We start from the raw sequence: 26188 nt of genomic DNA, 5'->3' as shown, positions 1-26188 counted from the left end.
TATGGTTTAGTTGATTTGTAAGGCTCCACAGTGTCGGACACTTGGGAAAACAGAACATACATAAAAAAAAGGGACAAGTTTAGCAGAAATAAAAGTAGATTTGGGAATACAGAAGTACCTTTTTCGTCTTTGTCTATGCAATGTGAGTAATGAAATGCAACACACTCCGGAGAGTACTGTATATAATCTAATTAAAGCAAATTAGCAAAGCTGAGCAAAGAGGTGTGAGTGTGCTTGGGATAGATACTGAGAGTCGTCAAGGTGTACCATTATACATACTATAGGTGGTAAAGGATTATATGGATGACTGGCTGTGGGGATGCCAGCAGTCAGAGTACAGACGATCGGCATCCAGATGCAGGAAACCCTGACAGGGGTCAGGTAAGTATATTTACCTTCCCCCTGCCCTCCCCTAAGCCCCCTCCTTATGCAGTCTAACCCTAACTTTCCTACCCCACTGTCTAAAGCCAACCCTCCTTCTAAGTTGCTAAACCTAACCCCCCCCCCCCCCCCTCCCCAGCCTAACTCAAATCCCCCTCTAACCCTAAACCATCCCACATATTTAAGATCGGACATTGGCAGTTGGGATTCCGGCATCAGCATCCTCATGGGATTCCAGCACCACTCTCCTGCCTGCTACTCAGGATGCTGGCGTCTGTATTCTGACTGCTGGGATGCTAACGGAATGCTGGTGGTAGCATTGCAGGCTCTAAGAAAGAGGTTGGTTTCCAGGGACATCTGAAATAATTAGCTTTACTATGAACGAGCCAGAGTGATGTGATTAGCTAACCGACTGGACATTCGGGACTTGGGAGGATTAGGAGGCATCTCACATTTACCAAAGCTTGGAGAGAGATAAAGTGGAGAGCTATAAACTACCAACCAAAAGCTTCTGTCATTTCTAATACATAGCCTGTAAAATGACAGGAGCTCATTGGTTAAGACTTTGGGGGAAATTTACTAAGAATACCAATACAATATATTGTATTCTTAATACGACTGCATACAGCTGTTTCAGCCGTATGCAAAATCGTATTCCGGAGGCTAATTTACAAAGCAGTCAAATACGACTGCTTTGTAAACCTCCGATGTCGTATTGATTCGTATTAGTGGCCATATATAGAAAAAAAATATAGAAAAATAAATAAAAACGGCGTGGGGTCCCCCCCACAGCCGAACCAGCAGGCTGGTAATAAAAAAAATAATAATCAAGAAACCCAGCAAATAGGGGTTCCCCGATTTTTTTTTAAAACCAGCCCCAGGGCCGGGGCTGGTTCCCAAAATACGGGGGACAAAATGACTAAGGGTCCCCCATATCTTAAGAACCAGCCCCAGGCCCAACCAGCCAGCAGGGTAATGTCACAGCCGGGGGACACTTATTATATAAAGGTCCCGCGGCCAAAACATTCACCCTACGGACCAGTCAGCCTTGTCAGGGGCCCTGGGAGAGTAGGGACCCCCCCCCAATAAATGGGTCCCCCTCCAGGGCTTACCTGACCAGGCTGAAGCCTGGTGCTGTCCCCGATGACCCTGGGCTGTGGTCACCGGGCTGATGAACTTGTATAAAAAAAATAAAAATAAAACTATTGTTTAATACTGTGGAATTAGGAGTCCCAGCAAGCCTCCCCCGCATGCTGGGACTTGGAGAACCACAAGTCCCAGCATGCGGTGCATTAAAGGGCCCGCTGGCACTTGTAGTTCCACAGTATTAAAAATAGTAAAATAAACACACACTGACACATGAAAAATAAAACTTTAATACATCCAAAGCCCTTTCATACTGATACTTACCTATCTTGAGCCCGTAGGTAGGTCCCTGGGTCCGGGGCTCCATGGTCCATGGTCCGGGGCCTTGGTTCCTGGGTCCGGAGCTGCAGAGTCCGGGGCCTTGGTTTCTGTACTCCAGGGCTGCAGAGTCTGGGGTCCGGGGCTCAAGGATCCAAAGAAATCCATAGGGGTGCCTGTGGAAGAAAATACTACTCACCAAGGTCCTCCGGCGAAGATCACGTCCTCTTCTGTCCGACGTAGTCCAGATCTTCTTAAAAAAAAAAAAAAAACACCCGACTATTCCGGCCGGTACCCGCAACGGACTGAGGAGAGACGCTGATGTTTCATCTTCAGCATCTCTCCTCCGAATGATTCCATTGGCCGCCTAGCGGCCAATCAGGAGACGACTTTCTAGTCTCCTGATTGGCCGCTAGGCGGCCAATAGAATAATTCGGAGGAGAGGCGCTGAAGATGAAACATCAGCGTCTCTCCTCAGTCCGTCGCGGGTACCGGCCGGAATAGTAGGGTGTTTTTTGTTTTTTTTAAGAAGACCTGGACTACATCGGACAGAAGAGGACGTGATCTTCGCCGGAGGATCTTGGCGAGTAGGATTTTCTTCCACATTTATCCCTATGGATTTCTTTGGATCCTGGAGCCCTGGACACTGCAGCACCGGACCATGGAGCCCTGGACTCCCGGACCCAGGGACCTACCTACGGGCTCAAGATAGGTAAGTATCAGTATGAAAGGGCTTTGGATGTATTAAAGTTTTATTTTTCATGTGTCAGTGTGTGTTTATTCCCCACTCCCCCAGGGCCCCTGGCCAGGCTGACTGGTCAGTAGGATGAATGTTTTGGCCGCGGGACCTTATATAATAAGTGTCCCCCAGCTGTGACATTACCCTGCTGGCTGGTTCTTAAAATACGGGGGACCCTTAGTCATTTTGTCCCCCGTATTTTGGTAACCAGCCCCGGCCCTGGAGCTGGTTTTAAAAATTGGCGAACCCCTATTTGCGGGGTTTCCTGATTTTTTTTTATTATCAGCCCTGGCTCTTTCAGCCTGGTGCTGGTTATGGCTGTGGGGGACCCCATGCCGTTTTTTTATTTATTTAAATTTCTAATTTTTTTTTTACACTGAAGCCTGCACGGATCGGACTGATCCGTGCAGGCTTAAGCCAAATAAGTCAGGAAAATGAAGTGTTATTTCCTGCCGTATTTGCCCGGCCATTCACGGCCGTTTTACGCCAATTAGCGGCCGTATTTTCAATACGGCCGCTTAGTAAATCAGGAAACACCATTCTTTTGATTGGTGATTTCTGTCGTATTCTATCGATGGTGTATTCATTCCTATTTGTAAATACAAATACGAATGTCCCATCAATACGAAAAATCAGATATTTTGGCATAGTAAATGCCAAAAATATGAATACGCCAAAAAAATCGTATTTTCCTATGAAAATATGATTTTTTTAAAAATGAATTTATCTTAGTAAATTTCCCGGTACTCTTTACCTAGCACGGCGCCCACGATGTCCATCGCGGTCATCGGGGGTAAAAAATCGCGGCCATCGCATGCACTAAAAAAAACGGGTGCGACGCGATGCCCGCGATTTCCCATAGGGATCAATGTTAAAAGTGTGATTGGACGCGATTTTACTGTTCAATGCCTCAATGCCCGCGATTTTTCCATAGGAAACAATGTTAAATGGGCCACAGAGCCCTAATAGTCCCCCTGAAGTCTGAAATGGCCTCCACAATTGTTAACGCCACCCCACGATCAACGTGAACCCGAAGCGCGGCGAGCGCAGCAAGCCCGCGAGGGGCGGCGGTACGCGTCCTCCGACCTTTTCATACCCCCACTATCCACGTCGGCGTGGAGTTGAGAATAGAATAGTGTGGCGAGCGCAGCGAGCCACTGAGCCCGAAGCGTGGCGAGCGCAGCGAGCCCCGCGAGGGGACGCGGATACCTGTGAAGCCCGCGAAGGGACGCGTTTACCTGTGAAGGTATCCGCGTCCCCTCGCCACGCTTCGGGCTCGCCACACTATTCTATTCTCAACTCCACGCCGACGTGGATAGTGGGGGTATGAAAAGGTCGGAGGACGCGTACCGTCGCTGCGCTCGCCGCGCTTCGGGTTCACGTTGATCGTGGGGTGGCGTTAACAATTGTGGGGGCCATTTCAGACTTCAGGGGGACTATTTGGGCTCTGTGGCCCATTTAACATTGTTTTCTATGGAAAAATTGCGGGCATTGAGGCATTAATCAGTAAAATCGCGTCCAATCACACTTTTGACATTGTTCCCTATGGGAAATCGCGGGCATCGCGTCGCACCCGTTTTTTAGTGCATTTGATGGCCGCGATGCCCGCGATGGGCGCCGTGCTAGGTAAAGAGTACCAATTTCCCCCTTTATCTCTATACAGGGGGGATAAAACTGTCACTAAATATCAAACATCTGATCTGACACTAATAAAAGGGCATGTCGGATTATACAGAGTACTGTGGAGAATGGGATTCACAATAACGCCCAGACTGCTGGACACACGATTTCTAGTGTAGGCCTTCCTCCACATTATTATTATTATTATTATTATTATTATTTACAGTTTCTTATATAACGGAGCATATTCTGTTGCGCTTTACAATTGGTTTAGTTCGTATATAGAAAAAAATGTAAATATGAATTCTATATATTCTTTTTTCCTATATACAAACATCCCGAGATATACAAAAATAAGACATGGTTTTGGACTTTCTATAGCCCTTACGTTTGTTAGCGCTGTGTGATACATGTGAAGAACTTCTTGTTGTGTTTATACTGTATTTTAAAGGTTTGGGGACCTTCTCTTTATATTGTATACTGTATGTAGCTGCTCAAGAGTGTGCAACTAGTGGCACTCCAGGTTCTTCTGTTTTTACAAGATCAGTGCTGCTTAGCCTTACATATGTTTCACCAAATAATTCTCTAATATAAAATGGATTCAGGTGCTTCCTTATAGAAAACCATATATAAGTATGCCCTTTAATCCACATAGGACTAAAAAAAAAAAACAGCACTTCAGTAATTAAAGTTATCATTTAGCAAGTCATAGCACAATTACCTTTCAATCTCATAAGCTCAACCTCCATACTTGTATAACATTCCAGGATCCAGTTTATCCACATTGTTAGCATATTGCTTTAATTATGGGATTTTTTAAATATACATTGGTTTGTATTCACAAGAGAAGACAATTAGTAATTGATGCCACATAATCTTAATTGTTACCAGGGCCTGATAAATTCCATTTATCAAGCAACAATGGTTTCCTTTTATGTGCCACCTGACAATTCCAACAATGGTTCTTAAAGCCACTTTAGACATCAGCTCCTCTTGTGGCTACATTATGAGTCATTGAAATGGCAATCTGGTAGAAGGAAGTAGGTCACTGCATAATAATGCAATCTCTACATTGATTACAAAATCTAATGCAAATCGAAAGGGATTTATGGATTTAAAAAGGATACCTTTGGTTGGTTTATTTATTTTTTAGAACACCCACTCTTACAACCAGGTAGATCCCTTTTCGACAAAAATTTATTTGTAGGTATTAATCCATCTACATATCACTCACTTAACCCCTACCTCATGCTGGGTACACACTTGAGCTATACATCGTTAAATAAATGCATTATACTGATATAATTGACGATACTTGGTCAAATGCATCGTTGACACGGCCCTCCCTTGTTGTATGTAGAAGTGGGGGGACAGGTGACGTGACTGGTATCAGTTAGTGTGTATGTCCTATGTTGTTTACCCAGGAGTATGGAGGGAATAACACCTAATTTAAAAGTTGGCGTTTAACATAGGGAGCAAGGAAAGCTTCTGTTCCAAATTGGCGAGGGTGCCTTTACCAGAACAGATACTACAACATCTTTCATAATCATATATTCCACAATCAAGGTCACTTGAATCTCTTGTCCATGTGTACATGCTTTTCACCCCATGTGACTGGCTGAATAGATATTTGAACTGATGAAGAGCTGTGGGGTAAGGTTTGGAGCCGCACTGACATAGATTGATTAGTTATGAGTTCATTTAGGTGACCAACATGAGGACTATATTATTCAAATTTTGATAGTTATTGATTGGTGGTGCGCCCACGATTTCAGTATAACAACTGAGTGTGGGTTTTTGTTTGCTCAAGGGAGGGCAAACGTAAGACAGAAAAAGAGCTTTGTGGGCGCACTCTTGTATTTGTTTGCTAAACTGACACCCCAGCGACAGCAGCAGCAGCGTTACCCACACGGAGACCTTCCACACTACGACCCCCAACCAGCCGTACCTCAGACCTGCCCGGACTTCAAGCTCTGACGCCCGTCGGCGTTCCAGGTACCCGTGTCCTCCATCTGCGTCTGGCAGAGGAGTGACACCTTCGTTTACTTAAAGGAACTGCTACTATCACACATGTATACATAGTAACCAGTGTCTAAATTACTGTTAGCAAGTTCCTGCAGTGGCCAGCATCGGAGCTGAGCTACTTTGAGGGGCAGCAGTGTTGCAATATTTGACTGTGGATATAGGATAACCCAATTCAGCTAATTACAATTGACCTTCAGAAATAAGCAGGCAGGCTATATCTGGCACTGAGGTATTTAACCCCTTGTCGGACCTGAGATACTCTGTGGGACAGCAGTGTTTTAATATCTAACTGTGGATACTGGACAAACCCCCCCTTTTTTTGTTAAGAGGAATTGACCACCAGAAATAAGTAGGCAGGTCATACCCTGTACTTAGGTATTTAACCCCTTGTTTACCAGAACTCCGCATACCAGATTAGCAGCTATACTTAAATATCATCCATACTAATTAGGCAATTCTGCCTTATCTATCACAAATTGCTACTACTTACCCTCTCCACCTCTCCCTTCCCATCTCTCTCCCCCCATCCCCTCCCCTCCGTATGTTTCTTTTTTCCCTGTGTAATGTCATTTTTGCAGCAATTTTGAAGAGATAATTATTTAGCTGCAAGTCCCTTGGTGGCCACACAATTTTGGTATCCAGTCAGCTATCAATGCTCTAATCCGCAGTCAACCAGGCAATTTCTATTTTGGGAAAGAAAAACCTCAGAAAATACCACCATACCTCACTGGAACTGCCCATACACTTCCCGAACTTGGAAGCTAAGCAGTGACGGGCCAGAATAGTATTCTTGTGGGGGACCCCTGAAGAACATCTGGTGTGGTATTAATATAGAGGTATCCCTAAGATAATTGCACTGGACACGCCTACTGCATGAGCAATACAAGCTGTGATAATACCAACATACTGTTGCTGGGGTAATCTATATCCCTACGGGTGATCCGAACCTGTAGGTGATTAAAACCATTCACTTTCGCCCACAATCACATTGTCCACATGTCAATGATGATAAGGACGTAGTGCGCCGAATGGAGAGTAAAGTGTGAAAAGTGAAAAGTGCCATCACACAACATTTTATATATTATATTATATTTTTCATACTATTGGTACCCTTTTCTAACTCCTTATACTCTTTTTCCTATTATTGTTAACCTTGGTTACTCTATATTAAAAGATCGAAATAAATGTTAAGTTTTAAACTAATTTCATATCTACAAATACAAGAGTGCGCCCACAAAGCTCTTTTTCTGTCTTACGTTTGCCCTCCCTTGAGCAAACAAAAACCCCACACTGATGAAGAGCTGTAATCAATAAACTGGCTACTGAGAGTATATACAGAGCTTCCATTAACAGCCCGTTACTTTTTCCACATTTTGTTATGTTTTGTCTGTCAGCCTTTTTCCAAAATGGAATAAATAAATTTTTCCCTCAAAATTCTACATACAATACCCTATAATAAAAACTTTAAAAAAATTATTCAGGAGATATTTGAAATTTATTGAAAATAAAAAAAACTAAGAAATCACATGAACATAAATATTCACAGCCTTTGCTCATTACTTTGTTGATGCACCTTTGGCAGCAATTACAACCTCAAGTCGTTTGAATATAATGCCACAAGCTTAGTACACCAATCTTTGGGCAGTTTCACCCATTCCTCTTTACAAAACCTCTCAAGCTCCATCAGATTGGATGGGAAGCGTCTGTGCAGAGCCATTTTCACATCTTTCCAGATATGATGTTCAATTGGATTCAAGTCTGGACTGTGGCTGTCTAATGCTGGTCAGCATCTGAGCACCCACTCAGATGCTACCTGGCTTATTCCTTTCGAGGCTGTGTGACTCTGCGCAACGTGATGTGGTCAGAGGTCACGATGCGCAGGCCGCATAGCTGCTTCCGCCTCGCTCTTGGACGCATGGCCTACCTGGGGAGTTTTTTTATTATTATTATTAAGGAAGCCAATCCTGGGATAGAGCATTTTTCAATCCCGAATCCTGGGATTGAAAAAATGCCCCGAGATGGGCTTTCCTACTGCAAAGGGCATTTAGAGCATTTATTGGTGGGCCAATTACTTATCTAAATAGACAGATAATCACTTTTAATAATTAATAAGTAATTTTTTTAAATTGTCAAGTATTCAATTCCTTGTTTATTTATTATAAATGTATAGTTTGTTTTCTAGATTATTTTATTCACATATACTGTAAATCTATTTAGCATGTTTGTCACATATACATAATGATAAGAAGTTTGAAGAATATAATATCTGCCTATTGTACAAGAAGTTGGAAATTCCCCATGAAGTGATGTTCCTACCTATGACATAAAATACAGCACCAAATTCTAATTTAAGGTTCATACACTGTATAACCATTCTGCGTTGCTTCTGTGGTAAATGCCCAATCTTTACAGGAAAAGAATCATCAGGAGCAAATTATCCCAATGTTTCACCAAATTTTGTTCACAGCTTTCCTGTTAGGTAACTGGACAAAAAAAATTATCACACCTGAAAATGGTGAAATAAAATACCAGTAATCAATGATCACGGGTAACTGCATACCCCCATTATATATTTAAACAATATAAAATAAAATAAAGACAAACTTTTTTAGATTTTGCATTAGAAATAATTGCTGCTTTAAGTTTACCAGCTAAATAATGTAAATCGCACTAGTCCGTGCAAAACACAGGCTTTTAAATCTGGACCTGTACATATGATCAGGATTTGTTTTTTTCCTTCGATCTTTAAAAAGTAGAAGTTTTACCAATGCAGCACATACAAAAAAAATGTAAAAAAAAAAAAGAAAAAATTACGTACAGATTTTTTAGTAGCAGGAGACAGACAAATGTTTGGGACAAAAACAAGTGGTTTATTATATTTGATAACGGTCCGGTTTGTGGGTGTGAAAAGTCTCTGCCTGGAATCAGTTTTGCAGGTGGTACAGGAAGGGCCCATAGCTCTGCATGCTGTATGGCCGATTGTGACCAGTGACAAACAGTTACCATGTTTCAAGCAAAAATCTATCATGCCCAGCTACAGGAGGGGAAGAAACCTAAAAGACATGCTAGTGAGGACCAACATAACCCGTAAGACAACAGAAAACACCCTCATTAATATACAAAAAAAAGAAACCCGGCTGCTATAGGTGCCCTTACTGTACCACCTGCAAAACTAGGTTTCCAGGCAGAGACTTTTCACATCCACAAACCAGACAGGTATTTAGATTAAAACACGTATTAACGTGCAAATCGCAATTCATCATATATATATGATCATCTGTCCGTGCGGCAAGCATTATGTAGACCAGACAATTCGAACCTTCCGTGAGCGCATGGCGCTACATAGATCACCAATAAATGCCGGCCTGAGAGGAGAAAAAAAATTTGAACAGCCGTGGCGAAACATTTTAAAGAATGTGGCCACACACTAGCAGATCTGAGCAGCAAGATCATCGACCACATCCCCCCTTTAAGTCAGGGTGGAGATACACAAAAGCTGCTTACCCAAAGAGAATCCCAATGGATCTTTAAATTGAACACTTTGGCACCAGTGGGTCTTAATGAAATGATAGCGTGGAATGCTTTTATCTGATTTTAACATCTAAAAGTATAAATCTTGCCAATTTTGTTAAATATAGGTTTGCATTTTCATGATACTATGCAGTTCTGGAGTGAGCGCATAAGATGCTGTGTTATCTCTACCCACATATATTTGCCCTGCCCCTTCAGAATTTTTATATATGTTCCTTTATGTAATCGCCAATGATAGCTTTATGCACTAAGCACTTCTAGCGGCCATATCACACTCAAGTTTTAGGTTTTACATTTTTGTCACCCAGCAGGTTTTAAGCTGGTCTGATTTTTTGAAGTCCTACCACGAGGTGGGGAACACGCACTGGTAGCGTCCTCAGTATCCTAGCAACCACCTAGGCACACAGCGGAGATCCCGGAAGCCCAGCGCGCACACACTGATATCTGTGTTTGGGACTGTACTCTTTGAGCTGCCAGATAAAGGTAAGAGAGCACACAGCTTTTTTGCACAGCACCTTATGCACTTTACTAAGCACACGTCCTGATGACAAAGCCGCACTGGCTTTGAAACGTCGACATGACATTGCTTGTATCACCACTTTGATGCCATAAAATTTGGATTTCCATCCAGCCGATTGAGTGCCTCCTGTTTCTTTGGGGACCCTGCCATAGGCTCCAGGACCTCTGTCTCTACATCATTTTTGAGGAAGGCACCACGGCGTTTGACTTTGTCTCGGTTAGAGACTTCATCAGGGGTTCATGATCTTTATAGTATTAATGGAAAAGATAAGAGCACAATCTAGTGTGACGACCTTTCTGTGTCTGGTAATAAACCAGGAGGTTCACCTCTTACAATAGAAACCTTAATTCAAATTTAGTGGTAAATAACCTAGACCTCCTTAAAAGGAATAAGGACCAACTTGTCAGCAGCAAGACTAGACTCCTAAAAGTATTTAGATCAGTGGACATCCAACCAGAACTTGGAACTTCACTATGGTATTCTAAACCATGGAATGGTCATATGGTCAATGGAAATAATTCCCTGTGGGGTGGATAGGTGTTCTCCTTGGAGTCCAGTCAGAAAGTATATTTACACACACACACACACATACAAAATACAGAAATAGATTGGCGTCAAAGACTCCTATTGTAGAGTAACATGTTAGTACAAATGTATGGATAGTCCATTGTTTCGATTTCATTCAGACAAGCGGATGACCATCTATAAACCCAGGGCGTTTCATCTTATGCAAACTTAAATCAGGGGTTGTTTCTTTGATTTTCAATCAACTCCATTTTAAGTCGGGTAGAGGGTTAGTTATGTAACATTATGTGGTATTGCCTTAATTGAGGTAGTAGAGGTTTGAATCATAATTAGTGATTTAACAAGATATGATTTTTTTGACAATTTTATGACAGCAATCTTAATGTTAACATGGTCATGGAAACCAATTCTAAAAAGGAAAAGGTTAGCCTGGAGACTTTTTATTCTCAGGGCCTGTGCAGTAGGAAACAAGGTCTAGTAGTTTTGTGGTCAGTAATAGATAGGCTGCCTGTATTTTAATTAAGAAACATTTGTGTTCCTTAAATAATTGAAAGTCTATCATAGCTTCTTGCACAGTTTTGAACCTGGTTTTGATTCTTTGAAGATACTTTGAAGTTTGCATTTATAATGTTGTATTTCATTCACTGTATGTTTTAAGTTAACTTGTATTTTAGCGCTGTTCCAGTAATGTGCTATATTGTTTAGATATGGCGCCACATTGCCGTGGTGACGGGGGGCATGTCTCATGTGCATGGTACTGCCGAACCGGAAAGTTCCTGCTGGAATGCACGCCGGGACACATGGCTGCGTGGCACCACTTCATTCTTTGTCCACATGTATTTAAGGTGAGCACTGTTAATGGTATATTTTTTCTTGTTGCCTGACCAAGGGCCTAATAAAGCCTGAAAGCTTGCTATACTCATATGTATTAAGAGAATTGTTTTCTTTGTGAAACCTGTGGGGCTCACCCGTGGAGCTGGTATATATTATATTTTGGCTGGGAGCACTATGGTGGCTGTGATTACGCTGCAGGAGGGTGCCTGTCTCTCTGGACTTTTCTCCCTCTATATACATTTTTTTAATGACTTGTTAAATGTATTATCCAGCTGCAGAATTGTGTGCTTGCTAGTAGTGCTCGCTGAGAGCTTCTATTTTGATTCCTTTCTCTGAGTCCTGTCTAACAGTGGATTCTTTTCTGTGGAGCTGCTTTTGGTGTATTAGTGTCCGTGTGTCTCCGATACATTGCCATCTGTTCGCAGCCAGTGAAACTACATCTCTTTTTCTCTCACACATGCACAAACACAGAGGCAATCACAAGGTAGCAGACTAGCTTTCAAAGCATTTGCTTTGCTTACTAGTATCTATATCACAGGTTGGGTATCTCTTATCCCGATTTTGGATGGGGGACTTACCTTGTCCCCCAAAGTCCACGGTGACCATCGGATTCATCTTCAAAGGCATCCCCAGTCCTAAAAGAAAGAATCCCCAGTCCTAAGGATGCATTGCACATGTGCGTGTGTACACCAGTGAAGTCACCGTCGCACCTGTGCAATGCATCCTTGGGACCGCCAATGCCGCTGAAGATGAATCAGATGGTCACCGTGGACATCGGGGGGGCTGGGAGGGTAAATATAAAAAATATATTCTAAAATCCACAATAATCCCTTTTCTAAACAGCTCAGGGTCCCGAGCATTTCAGATAAGGGATACTCAACCTACATCAGAAAATTTTTTTATACAATTCTCAGCATTTCATGTCCTACCTTTAATGCACAAAATATGCAGGAGTCACCCATACATTTGTGCGTTGTTAGTTGTCGGAAGCTCCGGCGGAAAATATCGAGATGCCACAGAACCTATGGAAGAAGAGCAGAGATTTATTTTATCAACATCAAAAAGTTAAATCAACAATAAACTGATGTGTGTTCTCAGGAATAATGTCAGATCAAGCCTGCGGAAAAAAACAAAATGTATAAGGCAGTGGTTCCCAAACTTTTTTGAATCCCAGAACCCTAGAGTATCAGAATTTTTTTTTTCACAGCATTGCTAGGCCAACATTTTTTTTTATAGAGAAATGTAAAAAAAAAAAAAATTAAGTTGATTGTGTTTAGATCATACTTAAATTGATATGGTGATGCACAAGAGTCACTTCTGTTTGACCACATATTTTATGATTGGCAGCCACCAGCACTGATTTTGCCTATTTTTTTGACCATAATTATTTATAATTGGTTCTGGACCACCAACCCGAGGCACCCCTGCAAGTGTACTGAGGCACCCCAGGGTGCCTAGGCACACTGTTTGGGAACCAGTGGTATTAAGCAGAAAATACAAAATGTATTTGGTCTTGATCGTATCCATTTAAAATTCTAATTGTTGCCTCGGATATCTGAAGATAGATCCCTTCCAAACAAGTTGAATGTATAGACTTTGAGGTGTGTTACACAAGTCCCCTATACGCAAACACATTTCCTTTTCCAAGTTCAGAGAGTTGGAGGCAGGAACATGCAGAGCCGTCCTATGCAACCCATAACAGTGCATCTAAATTGTGCATGTTTATCTTTTCATGCATTTGGTATTCTTTTTTTATGTTAACAGATGCACTTAAACACAGATTCTATGACAAAATTACATATATTTTCTTTAAAAATGGTGCAGATTTTCAACTAATTTCATATTATATTAAATATGACATTACTGAAGTGAAAGTCAAATCAGGGCAAAATACACATCCATGTGTGTGCAAAGTTCATGGGTCACACAGTCACAGACAACGTAGACCTAAATATGAATATAACAGGGTCAAAAACACTAGTATGACCTGCCAAAAAACAATAAAAAGGTAATGTTTGTATAGATCTCAGAAGATGCAAAACACTAATATAGGTCATTTTTAACCAAACAATAAAGTGCCTAATAAGCTTTAAAAATAAGTAAAATAACAAAGGAGGCACTTACAATGCCACTGCAAATATTTTGTTTGGGATAAGACAAACAGCAGCTATGCTGCATTCCTAGGTAAGCGTATTCCCACGAGCTGGAACAATATTGTTTTATTACAGGGAGTATGTAGGGAACAGCTTGTCTCTAAAGCTTGCCTTTCTCCAAGGTTACTCTACCAGTAAGAAAATATTCATTAGCGTGGCCAGCTGAGCCTCTGGTCCTCCCCGCTCAGGCTTTCAGCTATGCAAATAGAAATAACATCACGGAAATTCTAATTAATGTCTTAGTCACACGATGATGAAGGGAACACCCTGTTGACTGCTTGGAGAAAATTATATTAGGTTATTAAAATAGCAGTCACATTAAGGATACTGTAACCTTGGCACAGCCCAGTGATTTTAGATTCTTTTACAGTGAATCAAAAACTGCTCAAGGTGCACTTAAAGTCGTCCATCAAGTATTTAAAATATGCATATGAACAGACTGCAGTAACACAGATTTGTTTTTTGGTTTGTTTGTTTGTTTTTTTAAACATGGCAGATTAACCTATAAGGAAATCACTGCCCCGTCTATTTTTAGGTCAGAGGAAGGGTGTGGAACATGCACTACAGGGGTTGTTCAGACCTGATCGCAAAGCACATTTCTCTCTAATGTACAAAAATGTTGTACTGCAGGTGGGGCAAACGTAACATGTGCAGAGAGTTATAGTGTGTACACATGGTACAATTTGCCTTCCGATGTTGACGATATAGTCAACATCGGATCGGCATCGGATGCAGATAGCAAGGGTTTTAACCCTTACGATCCCGATGTGCATTCACGTATTGCAAGCCAGAAAGTCTTGGCTGCCTTGACTATATAGTGCAGATCTGCACTATATAATCAAGATTTTATGCAAATCGGAAATACAGCAATTCGTAGTCGTATTGATGTGCTATCAATACGAATACGAATTGCCGTATTTTCAGGATAGTAAATGTAAAAAATAAGTGTATTTCTGGATACAAATACACCTATTTTTTACTAATTTCCTTTAGTAAATTTCCCCCAATGTGTTAGTAGTTAGGATATTAGGGACCCACTGATGGTGCTCACCCTTGCATGTGCATCACTGCCTTTCTAAGCAGTCCGTGGATATTTATAGAGCACAGCCAGCCCCATGTTGTGCTGCGTACACTCTTCTCTCACTGGTGCATCTCCCCGAGCTGTGCAGTCCCGCCCCCAAATTCACCTACCAGTTTATTTCTTGGTTGAGCAAACCATGTGGCCCATATCACCTCCTCCTCCTCCCAGTGCGATTGCTTTAAATGCATGATCCTGCCATCTCCACCTCATAGTCCGGCCTAGTCTCCACTTCTCTCCTCCTACACTTTAGAATGACAGTGACTGGACTCCTGATTGAACTACCCTCTGTTTGTTAGTGGAAGAATAAGATACAACTCCAACAGGTAGTGTTTAACTGCCCCAGAAACATAACCAATCACAGCACAACCTGCAGACACACACCAATCTCCCAGATTCAAGCCGCAACAGCGGGAGCGGAGGTGCTGCAAACTGAATGGACCAGGTCAGTGCTGCTGTCCACAGCCAAGTGCCCCAACCTATAACCAACTATTCCCTATTTGCCAGCCCAGTGGCTCCCACCATCCCAGTGTCACCCTGCCAACTATCAACTGCTCCTTTCTCACTGCTCACCACCTTACCCCCTAACCAGTACAGTCACAGTGCCCCCCAGAGGGTCGCCTCTTAACCCTCCTCCTCTTCAGTCTCCAGCTGGTCTGGTCCTACCTTCTACTCTGTCATAACCCTCTTCCCTCTGCTATTCTGACCCCAACTTTCTCTCACCAATCCCTCTCTCATCCTGGTGAAGTGTTGGGGGGGGGTTCCAAATTTTGTTACGGGCCCCACAAAAGGTCTACTTTTGCCTCTGTTTGTTGGGATAAAAAAAGTATTTAGGTCTAGGTGTGCCATGAAAAAGCTGATACACTACGGGTGCCATGAAGTTCAAATATATTTGTGTACTACTGGCATTAAGAAAGTGCATGCATTTTCCTTTTCCTGCATGGTGCTACAAGTCGAAGCATGGCCTCTTATGTTTAACATTAGCGTGTGCAGTCCAGGCCACCCTCCATCCTATTATTCAAATCTATAAAAAAGGTATAGCTTTTATCAGACTGGTTGCACTACAATAGGTGGTTTCTATGGCAATGACAATATGCTGCATACCGACAGCTTTCCCAATCTGTTAATTTGTTGTATTCGGCTTTAATCTTGACATCTGTTATCTGGTTTTAGCAACAAATTAATGTTTGTATGCAAAAATCCTCTCAGTTTTCTCTTTATTAAAAGAGAGGCCTGCAAACCTCAGATGACCTATGCTTTTCTGCATGTAGTATTCATATGCAGAGCATGTAAAAATAGTAAAGTCATGCATAATAATTTCTTTGGAATTAAAGCCAGGAGGGACACTACTCCAATCACCCAGTACATGTACATTTTTGGGGGGGATTTCACCCGATCCCGATGGATTGGGCCTAGAAACCGGCCCAAATTGGATGTATTTGACACCCCCTCCGACCCGATGCACACATCTGGACGGACCCTACAGATTGAACCTGCTGCAAGTTCAATCTGTCGGATCAGACGCATCAGGGGCACAACGCAGGTGCTTTTTAGCACCCACGATGTGTTGGGTCCGATTCATAGGTGTGTGCCAGCGGTGAATATAATATACGTTACTTAGGAATGAAAGAATACTTGAAAATTGAAATATGGGCGCTGGAAAAAATAGAGATTATATAGAGAGGCTAATACTTCCCTATTTTGATCCTTTTGTTGTCTTCCTCTTTATTCCTTGTCTTGTATTGTGATATGAAATGACAAGAAAAAAGGGGGAGAAAGAGGGCAGATTCCCTCGTGTAATCCTGTTTTGACTGGATTGTCAGGTGCAAACAAATTCTATAATATTCAGTGAAAGTATAGATTAATGGAGTGTGGGGGTTATATCCCCCTTTATGATGCACTCACACTGTGATAGATTTCAATAGCGTATAATATATCTTATGCAATAAACCTGGAACTGTATTCCGATGAAAATACATTTTTTGGGGGTAAATCCCCCTATCCCAATTACTCACTCAGAGTTGGAAATCAATTCGCATGTAAGAAGGATCTTTCGTTCCTGCGTCCTCCGTCCTGGATTCGATGTTGTTATAGTGTAAAGAATAAATGAAATAAATGACACTTGTGGATACTGTATATGATAAAAACAGTTATCCTTTTATTCAAATCAGTGTCATTAAAAAACAATAACTCTGGAGCCACTTGTACTATCATGGATCGGTACAACCAGAAGAACTTCTTGTTGTTTGTATCAGTGGACAGGGTATTTGGGGCCCCGTGTTTACCTGACCACCTTAAGTTCTGGAGTTTCCGTCCTGTAGACAATAGGCATCCAAGAGTCAAAAAATATATGAGAGGATCATCCACCGATGCGTTTCGATCCGGACTGGATCTTTATCAAGGTGTATCCTCTCACTGTGGCTTCCTGGTTTATATAGCAGTTTGAATGGAGGTCATTAGGGGCGGGTCCCTCTGAATTCCCGCCATTGCAGCTTTTAACCCTTAGCAATGGATATGGTTCCCGTCTTCCTTTATATGCTACTAAGTGTTTATACATTATGCAGGTTTCTCCCACACAGTTACACATGATTTGGGTCCGTTCACGTGACTTTTCACGTCACGTGATTAAGGACTGGCAGCGTGTGTTCCTTCTGCTGTGTCCGTCTCGTCTATTTACGGCCGTCTTGGGCAGCGTCCCGCCGTCACGTCCGGCCGTCGTGGATCCTTTCCTTATGCGTGTCACGTCCCTCTGCGTAGACTTCCGGCTTTTCTCTTTCGGTGATCACTTCCGGTACCGATTGTCTCTTGCGTTCCATCTTCCATATCCTGTTTGCGTTTCATCTAGCGGTACTTCTATCTATATCTTCCCCGTTTAAATAGATTTGTATTTTAATTCTGGATTGGATGGGTCTTTCTTTTTTAAGTTTCCTATGAAGAAAATTTCATTATTTAGCAGCATGGTTTATTCACTACAATTTAATCACTATTATAAAAAAGGGGATAATTCTAAAAGTGGGTCATAGCAGCAAGATATAGAAGTGGCTTATTAAAAACCTGTAGTATCAATAAAATCATCTTTAGAAAAAGGAGGAGAAAAAGGAGAAAAAGGAGCAGCTATTTAGGGTTGTTGTGGGACTTAATCGATAGTAATCTGGATTATAAAAACCATTTTAATTCAAAGTCTTGGTTTAACCCTGATGGCACTAGTGTTTTATAATTATAGATACACTTCATTTCTGTTTGTGCCAGCAGTTTTGCCAGATTTTTATTTCTTTCTGTGGTTCTTACGAGTTTAAATCCCCAGAAACCTTTTACGTGGTCTGTAGAGCATTGATGTTCTTTTTTGAAGTGAGCAGAAAGGGAGTGTGGTTCAAATCCCTTTCTTATATTTCTTAGGTGCTCTCCTATTCTCGTTTTAAGAGGCCTTGATGTCCTTCCAATATATATTTTGTCACATGAGCATTTGATTGCATAAACCACGTTTGATGTGTTGCATGTTACAAATTCAGTTATTTTTATGTTATGTCCATTAATTTGAATTGATTCAAATTTAGATTGGTTTGGACTTTTGATGTTACGGCATCCTAGGCAGAGTCCACATCTATAGAAGCCAATGGATCGGTTGTAGCTCTGTCGGGTAGCATCTGTAGGGCAGAGACTACGTACCAGTTTATCCTTGATATTTTTTGATTTCCGATAGACGTGTACTGGTTTCTCTGGTAAAAGTTTGCCTAAAATCGGGTCTTGTTTTAAAATGGGCCAATTTTTCTTAAAAGCTCTTTCTATGGCCTGATGCTGAGAATTGTACTGCGTTATAAAAGCCCATTTCATTCTTTCATTTTCTTTTTTCTTTTGTTGAGGTTTGAGTAGAGTTTCTCTTCCCACGTTTCTTGCTTCCGTCAGGCCCTTTTCTATTTTTTGGCTGTTGTACCCGCATGAACTAAAAGCCTCCTTCATTTCTCTGGATTGTTCTTCGAAAGTATCCTTATCCGTGCAGTTTCTTCTTACACGTTTGAATTGGCCTCCCGGGATTCCGTTCAGCCAATTCTCGTGGTGACAACTGTCTGCCTGAATATATGCTACAGAATCAGTTGGTTTTTGATAAGTTTTTGTGCAAATCTTGCCTTCCTTAATAAAAATAGTGAGGTCTAAAAAATTTATAGTAGTTTTATCGATATTAAAAAGTAATTTTATGTTAAAAGGATTGTTGTTTAAAAATGTGCAAAAGAGATCCAAATCCTCCATACTTCCATTCCAGATAAATAAAATATCATCTATATATCTATGCCAGGACACCAGGTTTGCCCCATATGGGTTATTGTTCCAGATATACAGCTTTTCCCAATGCCCCATAAATAAATTTGCATAACTAGGGGCAAACCTGGTGCCCATCGCTGTTCCTTTCTGTTGGAGATAAAAGTTACCTTTAAAAACGAAATAATTATGTACAAGGATAAAAGGGATACTTTCTAAAATAAATTCTTGGAGTGATGTGTTTATAGTGGATGTACTTAAACATTCTCTTATTGCTGCTACACCATCAAGATGTTCTATGATGGTGTATAAGGAACTTACATCTGCACTTACAAGGATAAAATTCTCCTCCCATTTGATTCCATCTAATTTATTTAAGACCTCTGTAGTGTCCTTTAAATGTGATTTGTTTTTTAAAACCAGAGGTTGAAGATGGTGATCAACAAATTCGGACAAATTTGCTGTTAAGGAGTCCACTCCCGAGACGATGGGACGTCCCGGGGGATTCTCAGGGTCCTTGTGTACTTTAGGAAGTACATAGATTGCTGGTATCTGTGGATTTTCAATGGTTAGAAACTTTGATTCTTTAATGCTTAGGGTCTCATTTTCCTTGTATTTCTTAATTAGATTCTCCAAGGATCTGGTGTACTCTGTAGTTGGGTCCTTTTTGAGTTTTTTGTATGTTGTGCTATCTTCTAATTGTCGAAGGACCTCCGCAGTATATTTTGAGGTGTCCATAAGGACTACCCCCCCCCCCCCTTTATCGGCTGGTTTAATAACCAGTTCATCATTCTTTTTCAAAGATTCTAGTGCCATCGATTCCTTATGAGTGAGGTTAAATTTTATCTTCGTTTTTTTCGTGTCCTTCAATTCATTCAACACTTGTGCAGCAAATACGTCTATAAAGCTGCCTTTCAAATGTGCCGGGAAGAAGGTAGACTTTGGTCTGAATCTGTCTATTGTGACTTCTTCTTCTTCTTCTTCACTATTCTTATCTTCTTCCTTCATTATGAAGAATTTCTTCACTGTTAACTTCCGGATGTACTGGATGTCCACATATAACTCGAACTCGTTTATCTTACTTGATGGGGAATATTTCAAACCCTTCTCCAGAACTTTTCTTTCGTGTTCATTTAAAAGATGTGAACTTAAATTGAAGATCTTCACTTTTCCCCTTTCTAATGACGTGTTCTCTATCATATTACCACATGTATTTATGTTCTTTTTAGTTCTTTTCTTGTTTCTTTTCCTTTTTTGGACCTTTGATGTTCTCTTCTTCCCTCCTCTTTTTCCCCTTCTCTGCGGACGTATTATCTTATATGTTGTGATCCTACCCCATGGTCTAAAAAATCCCTTTCTGGGGTTTTGAATTCATAATCTCTTAAGGTCTCAAATCTATTGTGCGTTTCCAGAACTCTCATAGGTTCTTCTCTTCTTCTTTCGACATTTCTTCCTGGTTCGTTTCTCCTTCTTTCATAGGCTTTGAAATTTCTTCTTTGTCCTTCATCTCTTCTCCAGTGGGGCGATCTTTCTGGACGATTGAATCTCTGCTCTCTGTAGGGACCATTTCTTCTCCTCCAGTTGGAATGTGTCTTTTCATAGTCCAATCTTTCTCCCGATCTCTCTCTGTTGTGTCTCCACTGTTGATGGTTGGGTCTCTCCCTAGAGGCCTCTCTATTTTTGAGAAATCCCTGATTTCTATCTCTCCTTGGAGATTGATTCCTATAGTTCTTAAAATATTCCCTTTTGTTCACTTTACATAAACACTTAGTAGCATATAAAGGGAGACGGGAACCATATCCATTGCTAAGGGTTAAAAGCTGCAATGGCGGGAATTCAGAGGGACCCGCCCCTAATGACCTCCATTCAAACTGCTATATAAACCAGGAAGCCACAGTGAGAGGATACACCTTGATAAAGATCCAGTCCGGATCGAAACGCGTCGGTGGATGATCCTCTCATATTTTTTGACTCTTGGATGCCTATTGTCTACAGGACGGAAACTCCAGAACTTAAGGTGGTCAGGTAAACACGGGGCCCCAAATACCCTGTCCACTGATACAAACAACAAGAAGTTCTTCTGGTTGTACCGGTCCATGATAGTACAAGTGGCTCCAGAGTTATTGTTTTTTAATGACACTGATTTGAATAAAAGGATAACTGTTTTTATCATATACAGTATCCACAAGTGTCATTTATTTCATTTATTCTTTACACTATAACAACATCGAATCCAGGACGGAGGACGCAGGAACGAAAGATCCTTCTTACATGCGAATTGATTTCCAACTCTGAGTGAGTAATTGGGATAGGGGGATTTACCCGCAAAAAATTTATTTTCATCGGAATACAGTTCCAGGTTTATTGCATAAGATATATTATACGCTATTGAAATCTATCACAGCGTGAGTGCATCATAAAGGGGGATATAACCCCCACACTCCATTAATCTATACTTTCACTGAATATTATAGAATTTGTTTGCACCTGACAATCCAGTCAAAACAGGATTACACGAGGGAATCTGCCCTCTTTCTCCCCCTTTTTTCTTGTCATTTCATATCACAATACAAGACAAGGAATAAAGAGGAAGACAACAAAAGGATCAAAATAGGGAAGTATTAGCCTCTCTATATAATCTCTATTTTTTCCAGCGCCCATATTTCAATTTTCAAGTATTCTTTCATTCCTAAGTTTTCCAAAAAGGTCTGGGTGGACCTTTCCACTTGAAAAAGAAATACAGGCAGCTCTCTGCGCAGATTGATTCAGACCCCACTATCTTTCTCTATAATATACGTTACTGCTTATTAAGGCTGTACACTTTATGAATTCTACTATTAACAGTTTACGGCTGGTCATGCTTCAAATTGTATTCCCAGACATTAACAGTTTGCTGCTAATCAGGCTGTATGCAACAAAAATTCCCCCTCCCTGCCAAACAGGCAATTTGACAATTTATACAACGTTGTATAAGGATTCAGACATCTAGTTTTATGAAAACGTGGGACATTGTTACATTTAGAACTAACCTTTATTTCTAAAACATGCATTTCTGCTTAAATTTTCTTGGTTTTATTGATATTTAAACATTTTCAAACAATTTGAAACCGTTACTATCTATTATTACTTGTGCTTATAGAGTGACAATTCGTTATAACCTGCACTACTACCTCCGTTTACTCAACACATGAGCTGTATCCACTATTTTCTCTCCATCACCATCCTTCTCCTCAGGTCATTTCATTCAGGTGTACTTTATTTGCCAGCCTCTTACTTTTACATTTATTGCTTTACCATTTTACCACTTTCACCAACTGCATTTTGCCTATATTGCTTTATATGTGCATGTCATTTGCCACTGTAAATACCCCTATTCCCTCTCACAAATACTCCTCCACCCTCCTCTCTCCCCATTGTATCACTCCTTCATCCTGCTCATACATAATCCGGCAACAGCTATGGTTGCTAAACTGAAATCCTTCTAACATCATCATTTGACACACATACACCTGAAAAACATAGCTCTGTGTAACGCTTACACCCCTATAACCCTTATTATGCATCTATCTGCATTGATGGGCACAGCATTGTTTTCATAACTCATCTATCTATATCGGTGGGGGGAAGCAGCACCCTCACTACACAGCCATCTACATCCATGGGGCACAGCATCGTTCTCACTACGCATCTATCTACATCGGTGGGGCGAAGCAACATCATCACTACACAGCCATGGAACACATGAAATCAGCTTTTAAAGACTCCTATTAGTAAAAAACCCGCCTGATGTAAGCCTCACAGCAAAACATATTATAGAGCCTTAAGGGACCCCTTCTAATTGCAAACAGGGCTCAGAGAGTTTACTAACTACAGCTATTAACATGTAGAAGCAGACTTCAATGGGGAACACTAAATTGCTCAATTAAGGTTTTGATGGTTAATAAAACAATAAGGTTAATAATATTGAAACATACTTTCATAATTACTAGTATTCATCTACAACGTGAGGTTTTTAGTACTGTTGTTTAATAAGACATTAACAATATGGGAAAAACTAAAATTCTAATCTAGCCAAACAAGCCTCCTCATAGAATCCTACGGTATCAGCATTTTTTTCCAGAGCATCGCCAGAACACATTAATTTTTTTTACTGATGAATTTGGAAACAAATATTAACATCAATTGTGAATACCTATGTTCCTTAGGGTCAGTTATATGGTGATGTACACATGTCCTTCTGAATATTTACATGTTTTATGACTGGCAGCCACTGGCATTGATTTTGCCTAGCTCATGGACCATAAAAAGTATTTGATACGGTCCTTGGCAATGAAAAGAGTGCCAGACTGATACAGGTAACTATAGTGGCAGTTAAAGTCAAGGAGTTTAATGTTAGAAAATATGGTTATTTAGGTACGACTACAGAGCACAGTATATACCATCTGTATATGGAGTGGTCCTCAGCCTATACAAGTGGTACAATTATTTTCACCTGCTACCCCCTGTGAAAAGAGCTAAATCGTTGCGCACCCAAATGAAGTGTCCTCCGACGTGAACACATGGAACTGGTAGAACTTGGTGAAAGTGTGAACAGAGGACCAGGTGTCAGCCCTGCATAACTGCTCCGCTGAAGCCCCATGATGCACAGCCCAAGAAAAAGCAATGGCCCTTGTGGTATGGGCATTAACCCAAGGCGGAACAGGCCTGCCAGCTTTGGTGTAAGCAAAGGCAATTACCAACCTCATTATGCAGTACCAGTAACAAGTCAGTCTTGCAAAAAGTCTTAAATAACTGTGAAACTCACAAACCACATCCAACCTTGACAATTTGTCCCTATTACTTGCCTCCTCAGGAGGACAAAACACCGGGAGCACAATCTCCTGGTTCAAATGGAAGTCTGAAATGACCTTTGGCAAAAACTTAGGTACCGTATGAAGGACGGCTCTATCCTCATGAAACACCAGAAAAGGTGGCTTACAGGACAAAGCCCTTAATTCTGAAACTCTTCTGGCCGAAACAATTGCCAGAAGAAAAGTAAGTTTCCACGAGAGAAAAACTTTAAATCAACTGACCTTAAAAGGTTTCGAAAGTTGGCTTCTGTAACACGGCCAACACCAGGGATAAGTCCCATGGAACCACCGGCTGTCGATATGGAGGTTTAATACGTAACACCCCCTGAAGGAAGGTCTGAACCTCTGGCAAGAGAGCCACCCTGTTTTTGAAAGAAAATGGATAGCGCTGAAAGTTGCACTTTCAAGGACTGCAGATTTAACCCTGCTGAAAACTCATCCTGGAGAAAATCTAGATGTCTAACCAACCTAAACTTAGAGGTGTGCAACTTCCACTTCTCAACCACCTGATATAAATTTTCCAGACCCTATGGTAATTTACTGCAGACACTGGTTTCCGAGACTTCAACATTGTATGAATAACTGCCTCAGATAAACCTTTTTTCTTCAACAATGGAGATTTCAAAAGCCCTGCCATCAAATTTAGCCAAGCTAGGTCCTGATGAAAGAATGGACCTTGACTGAGCAGGTCTGGACAAAGAGGAAGATGCCAAGGTGACATCACTGACAATCTCAGTATTTCCAAATACCAGGACCTCCTGGGCCAATCCGGCGCCACCAGAATGATCTGTGACTTCTATACTCTAATTCTCTTGAGGACCCGAGCAATCATGGGAAATGGAAGGGAAAACATAAACCAGCTCGAAATTCCAAGGAACCATCATGGCGTCCACAGCCCACACTGCTGGATCCCTGGCCCATGAACAAAACCGGGGCACCCGACAATTGTGTCTTGATGCCATCAAGTCCACATCCGGGAGCCCCCAGCGAGTCACAATGTCCTGAAACACCTACAGGTTCATGGCAAATTCCCCTTCCCGCAACTCTGATCTGCTGAGGAAATCTGCCTCTATATTCGGGACTCCTGGAATGAAGACTGCCAACAGGGCCAGAACATGTAACTCCGCCCATTGAAAAATCGGGGACACCTCCCGCATTGCTATCTTGCTGCTAGTGCCCCCTTGATGATTCAGGTATGTCACAGCCATGGCATTGTCCAACTGAATCTTTACTGGTAATCCAGCCAATAACTCCTCAGCCTGTTGAAGAGCACTCAACACCACCACTCTGAGCTCAAAGATGTTTATAGGAAGAGTCGACGGGTGTGACCACAGTCCGTGAAGCCTGAGATGTAGAGCAACTGCTCCCCATCCCCTGAGGCTTGCATCGGTAGTAACCACAAACCACTCCCAGGTCTGCAGAGACCGACCTAACTGGATGGTTTCCAAATCCGTCCACCAGTGTACGGATTCCCTCGCCTACTGAGTCAGGACAAGTCTTTCTTGTTTCATGGTCTTCGGATTCCCCGACCAACTGCTGAGAAATGTTCCATTAAAACGCCCTCGAATGGAACCTCGCATATTGCAATGTCTCGAACGTGGCCATCATTTTGCCTAGCAGTTTTAGACACATCCAGGCTAATGGACTGAAAGATTGGAGAAACAGGACTAACAGCTGTTTGTCCCTGGCCTTGGCCTCCGGTAAAAACACCCAATGTAAAGGAGTGTTCAGAACCACCCCCAAAAATTGCAACTTTGGGTCGGGTCCAAATGAGACTATTTGTAAGTAACTATAAGTTCAGTATCCACCCGTGATCCTAGAGAAACTGCGTTGCCAAATATAGGTGCTCCTGCAACACCTCCTTGCCTTCAAAAGCAGGTCATCCAGGTATGGAATAATTACTATTCCCTTCACCATGACCTCCATTCATTTTGCGAAGACCCTCGGGGCAGTTGCCAGACCAAACTTAAGGGCCTGGAACTGAAGATGCTGAGAGCCCACTGCAAAATGAAGCAGAAATTGATGTTCTTTACAAAGAGGCGCATGTAGATATGCATCCTGAATATCTATGGACACCAAAATTTCCCTAGCTCCATGCTCAGGAACAGTGACCTCAGAGACTTCATACTGAAATGATCTACCCACAGATGTTTGTTCAGGGATTTTAAATTTAGGATAGGTCTGAAGGACCAGTCTGGTTTGGGGACCAAGAACAGAATGGAATAAAACCCCTTCCTCTGTTCCCATGGCAGTACTGGAATTACTAAATAGTTT

The 26188-nt window shown here is 41.6% G+C and overlaps 1 protein-coding gene and 1 pseudogene across 3 annotated transcripts in view; one reads left to right on the top strand and one right to left on the bottom strand.

The window, feature by feature from the left end:
* USP54 (ubiquitin specific peptidase 54) overlaps positions 1-26188 on the bottom strand; it is a 111340-nt gene that overhangs the window by 32816 nt on the left and 52336 nt on the right. For all 3 annotated transcript variants that reach the window (XM_083148582.1, XM_083148585.1, XM_083148584.1), the window contains exon 3: positions 12509-12601. In XM_083148582.1, the coding sequence (XP_083004708.1) occupies positions 12509-12601 (93 nt within the window). The remainder of the gene's footprint in view (positions 1-12508; positions 12602-26188) is intronic.
* LOC146011757 (5S ribosomal RNA) lies at positions 6879-6998 on the top strand (annotated as a pseudogene).

The sequence above is a fragment of the Crinia signifera genome, chromosome 6 (assembly GCF_055691185.1).
Source record: "Crinia signifera chromosome 6, ASM5569118v1, whole genome shotgun sequence".
NCBI classification, from domain to species: Eukaryota; Metazoa; Chordata; class Amphibia; order Anura; family Myobatrachidae; genus Crinia; species Crinia signifera.
This window is presented reverse-complemented; position numbering and strand designations above follow the sequence as displayed.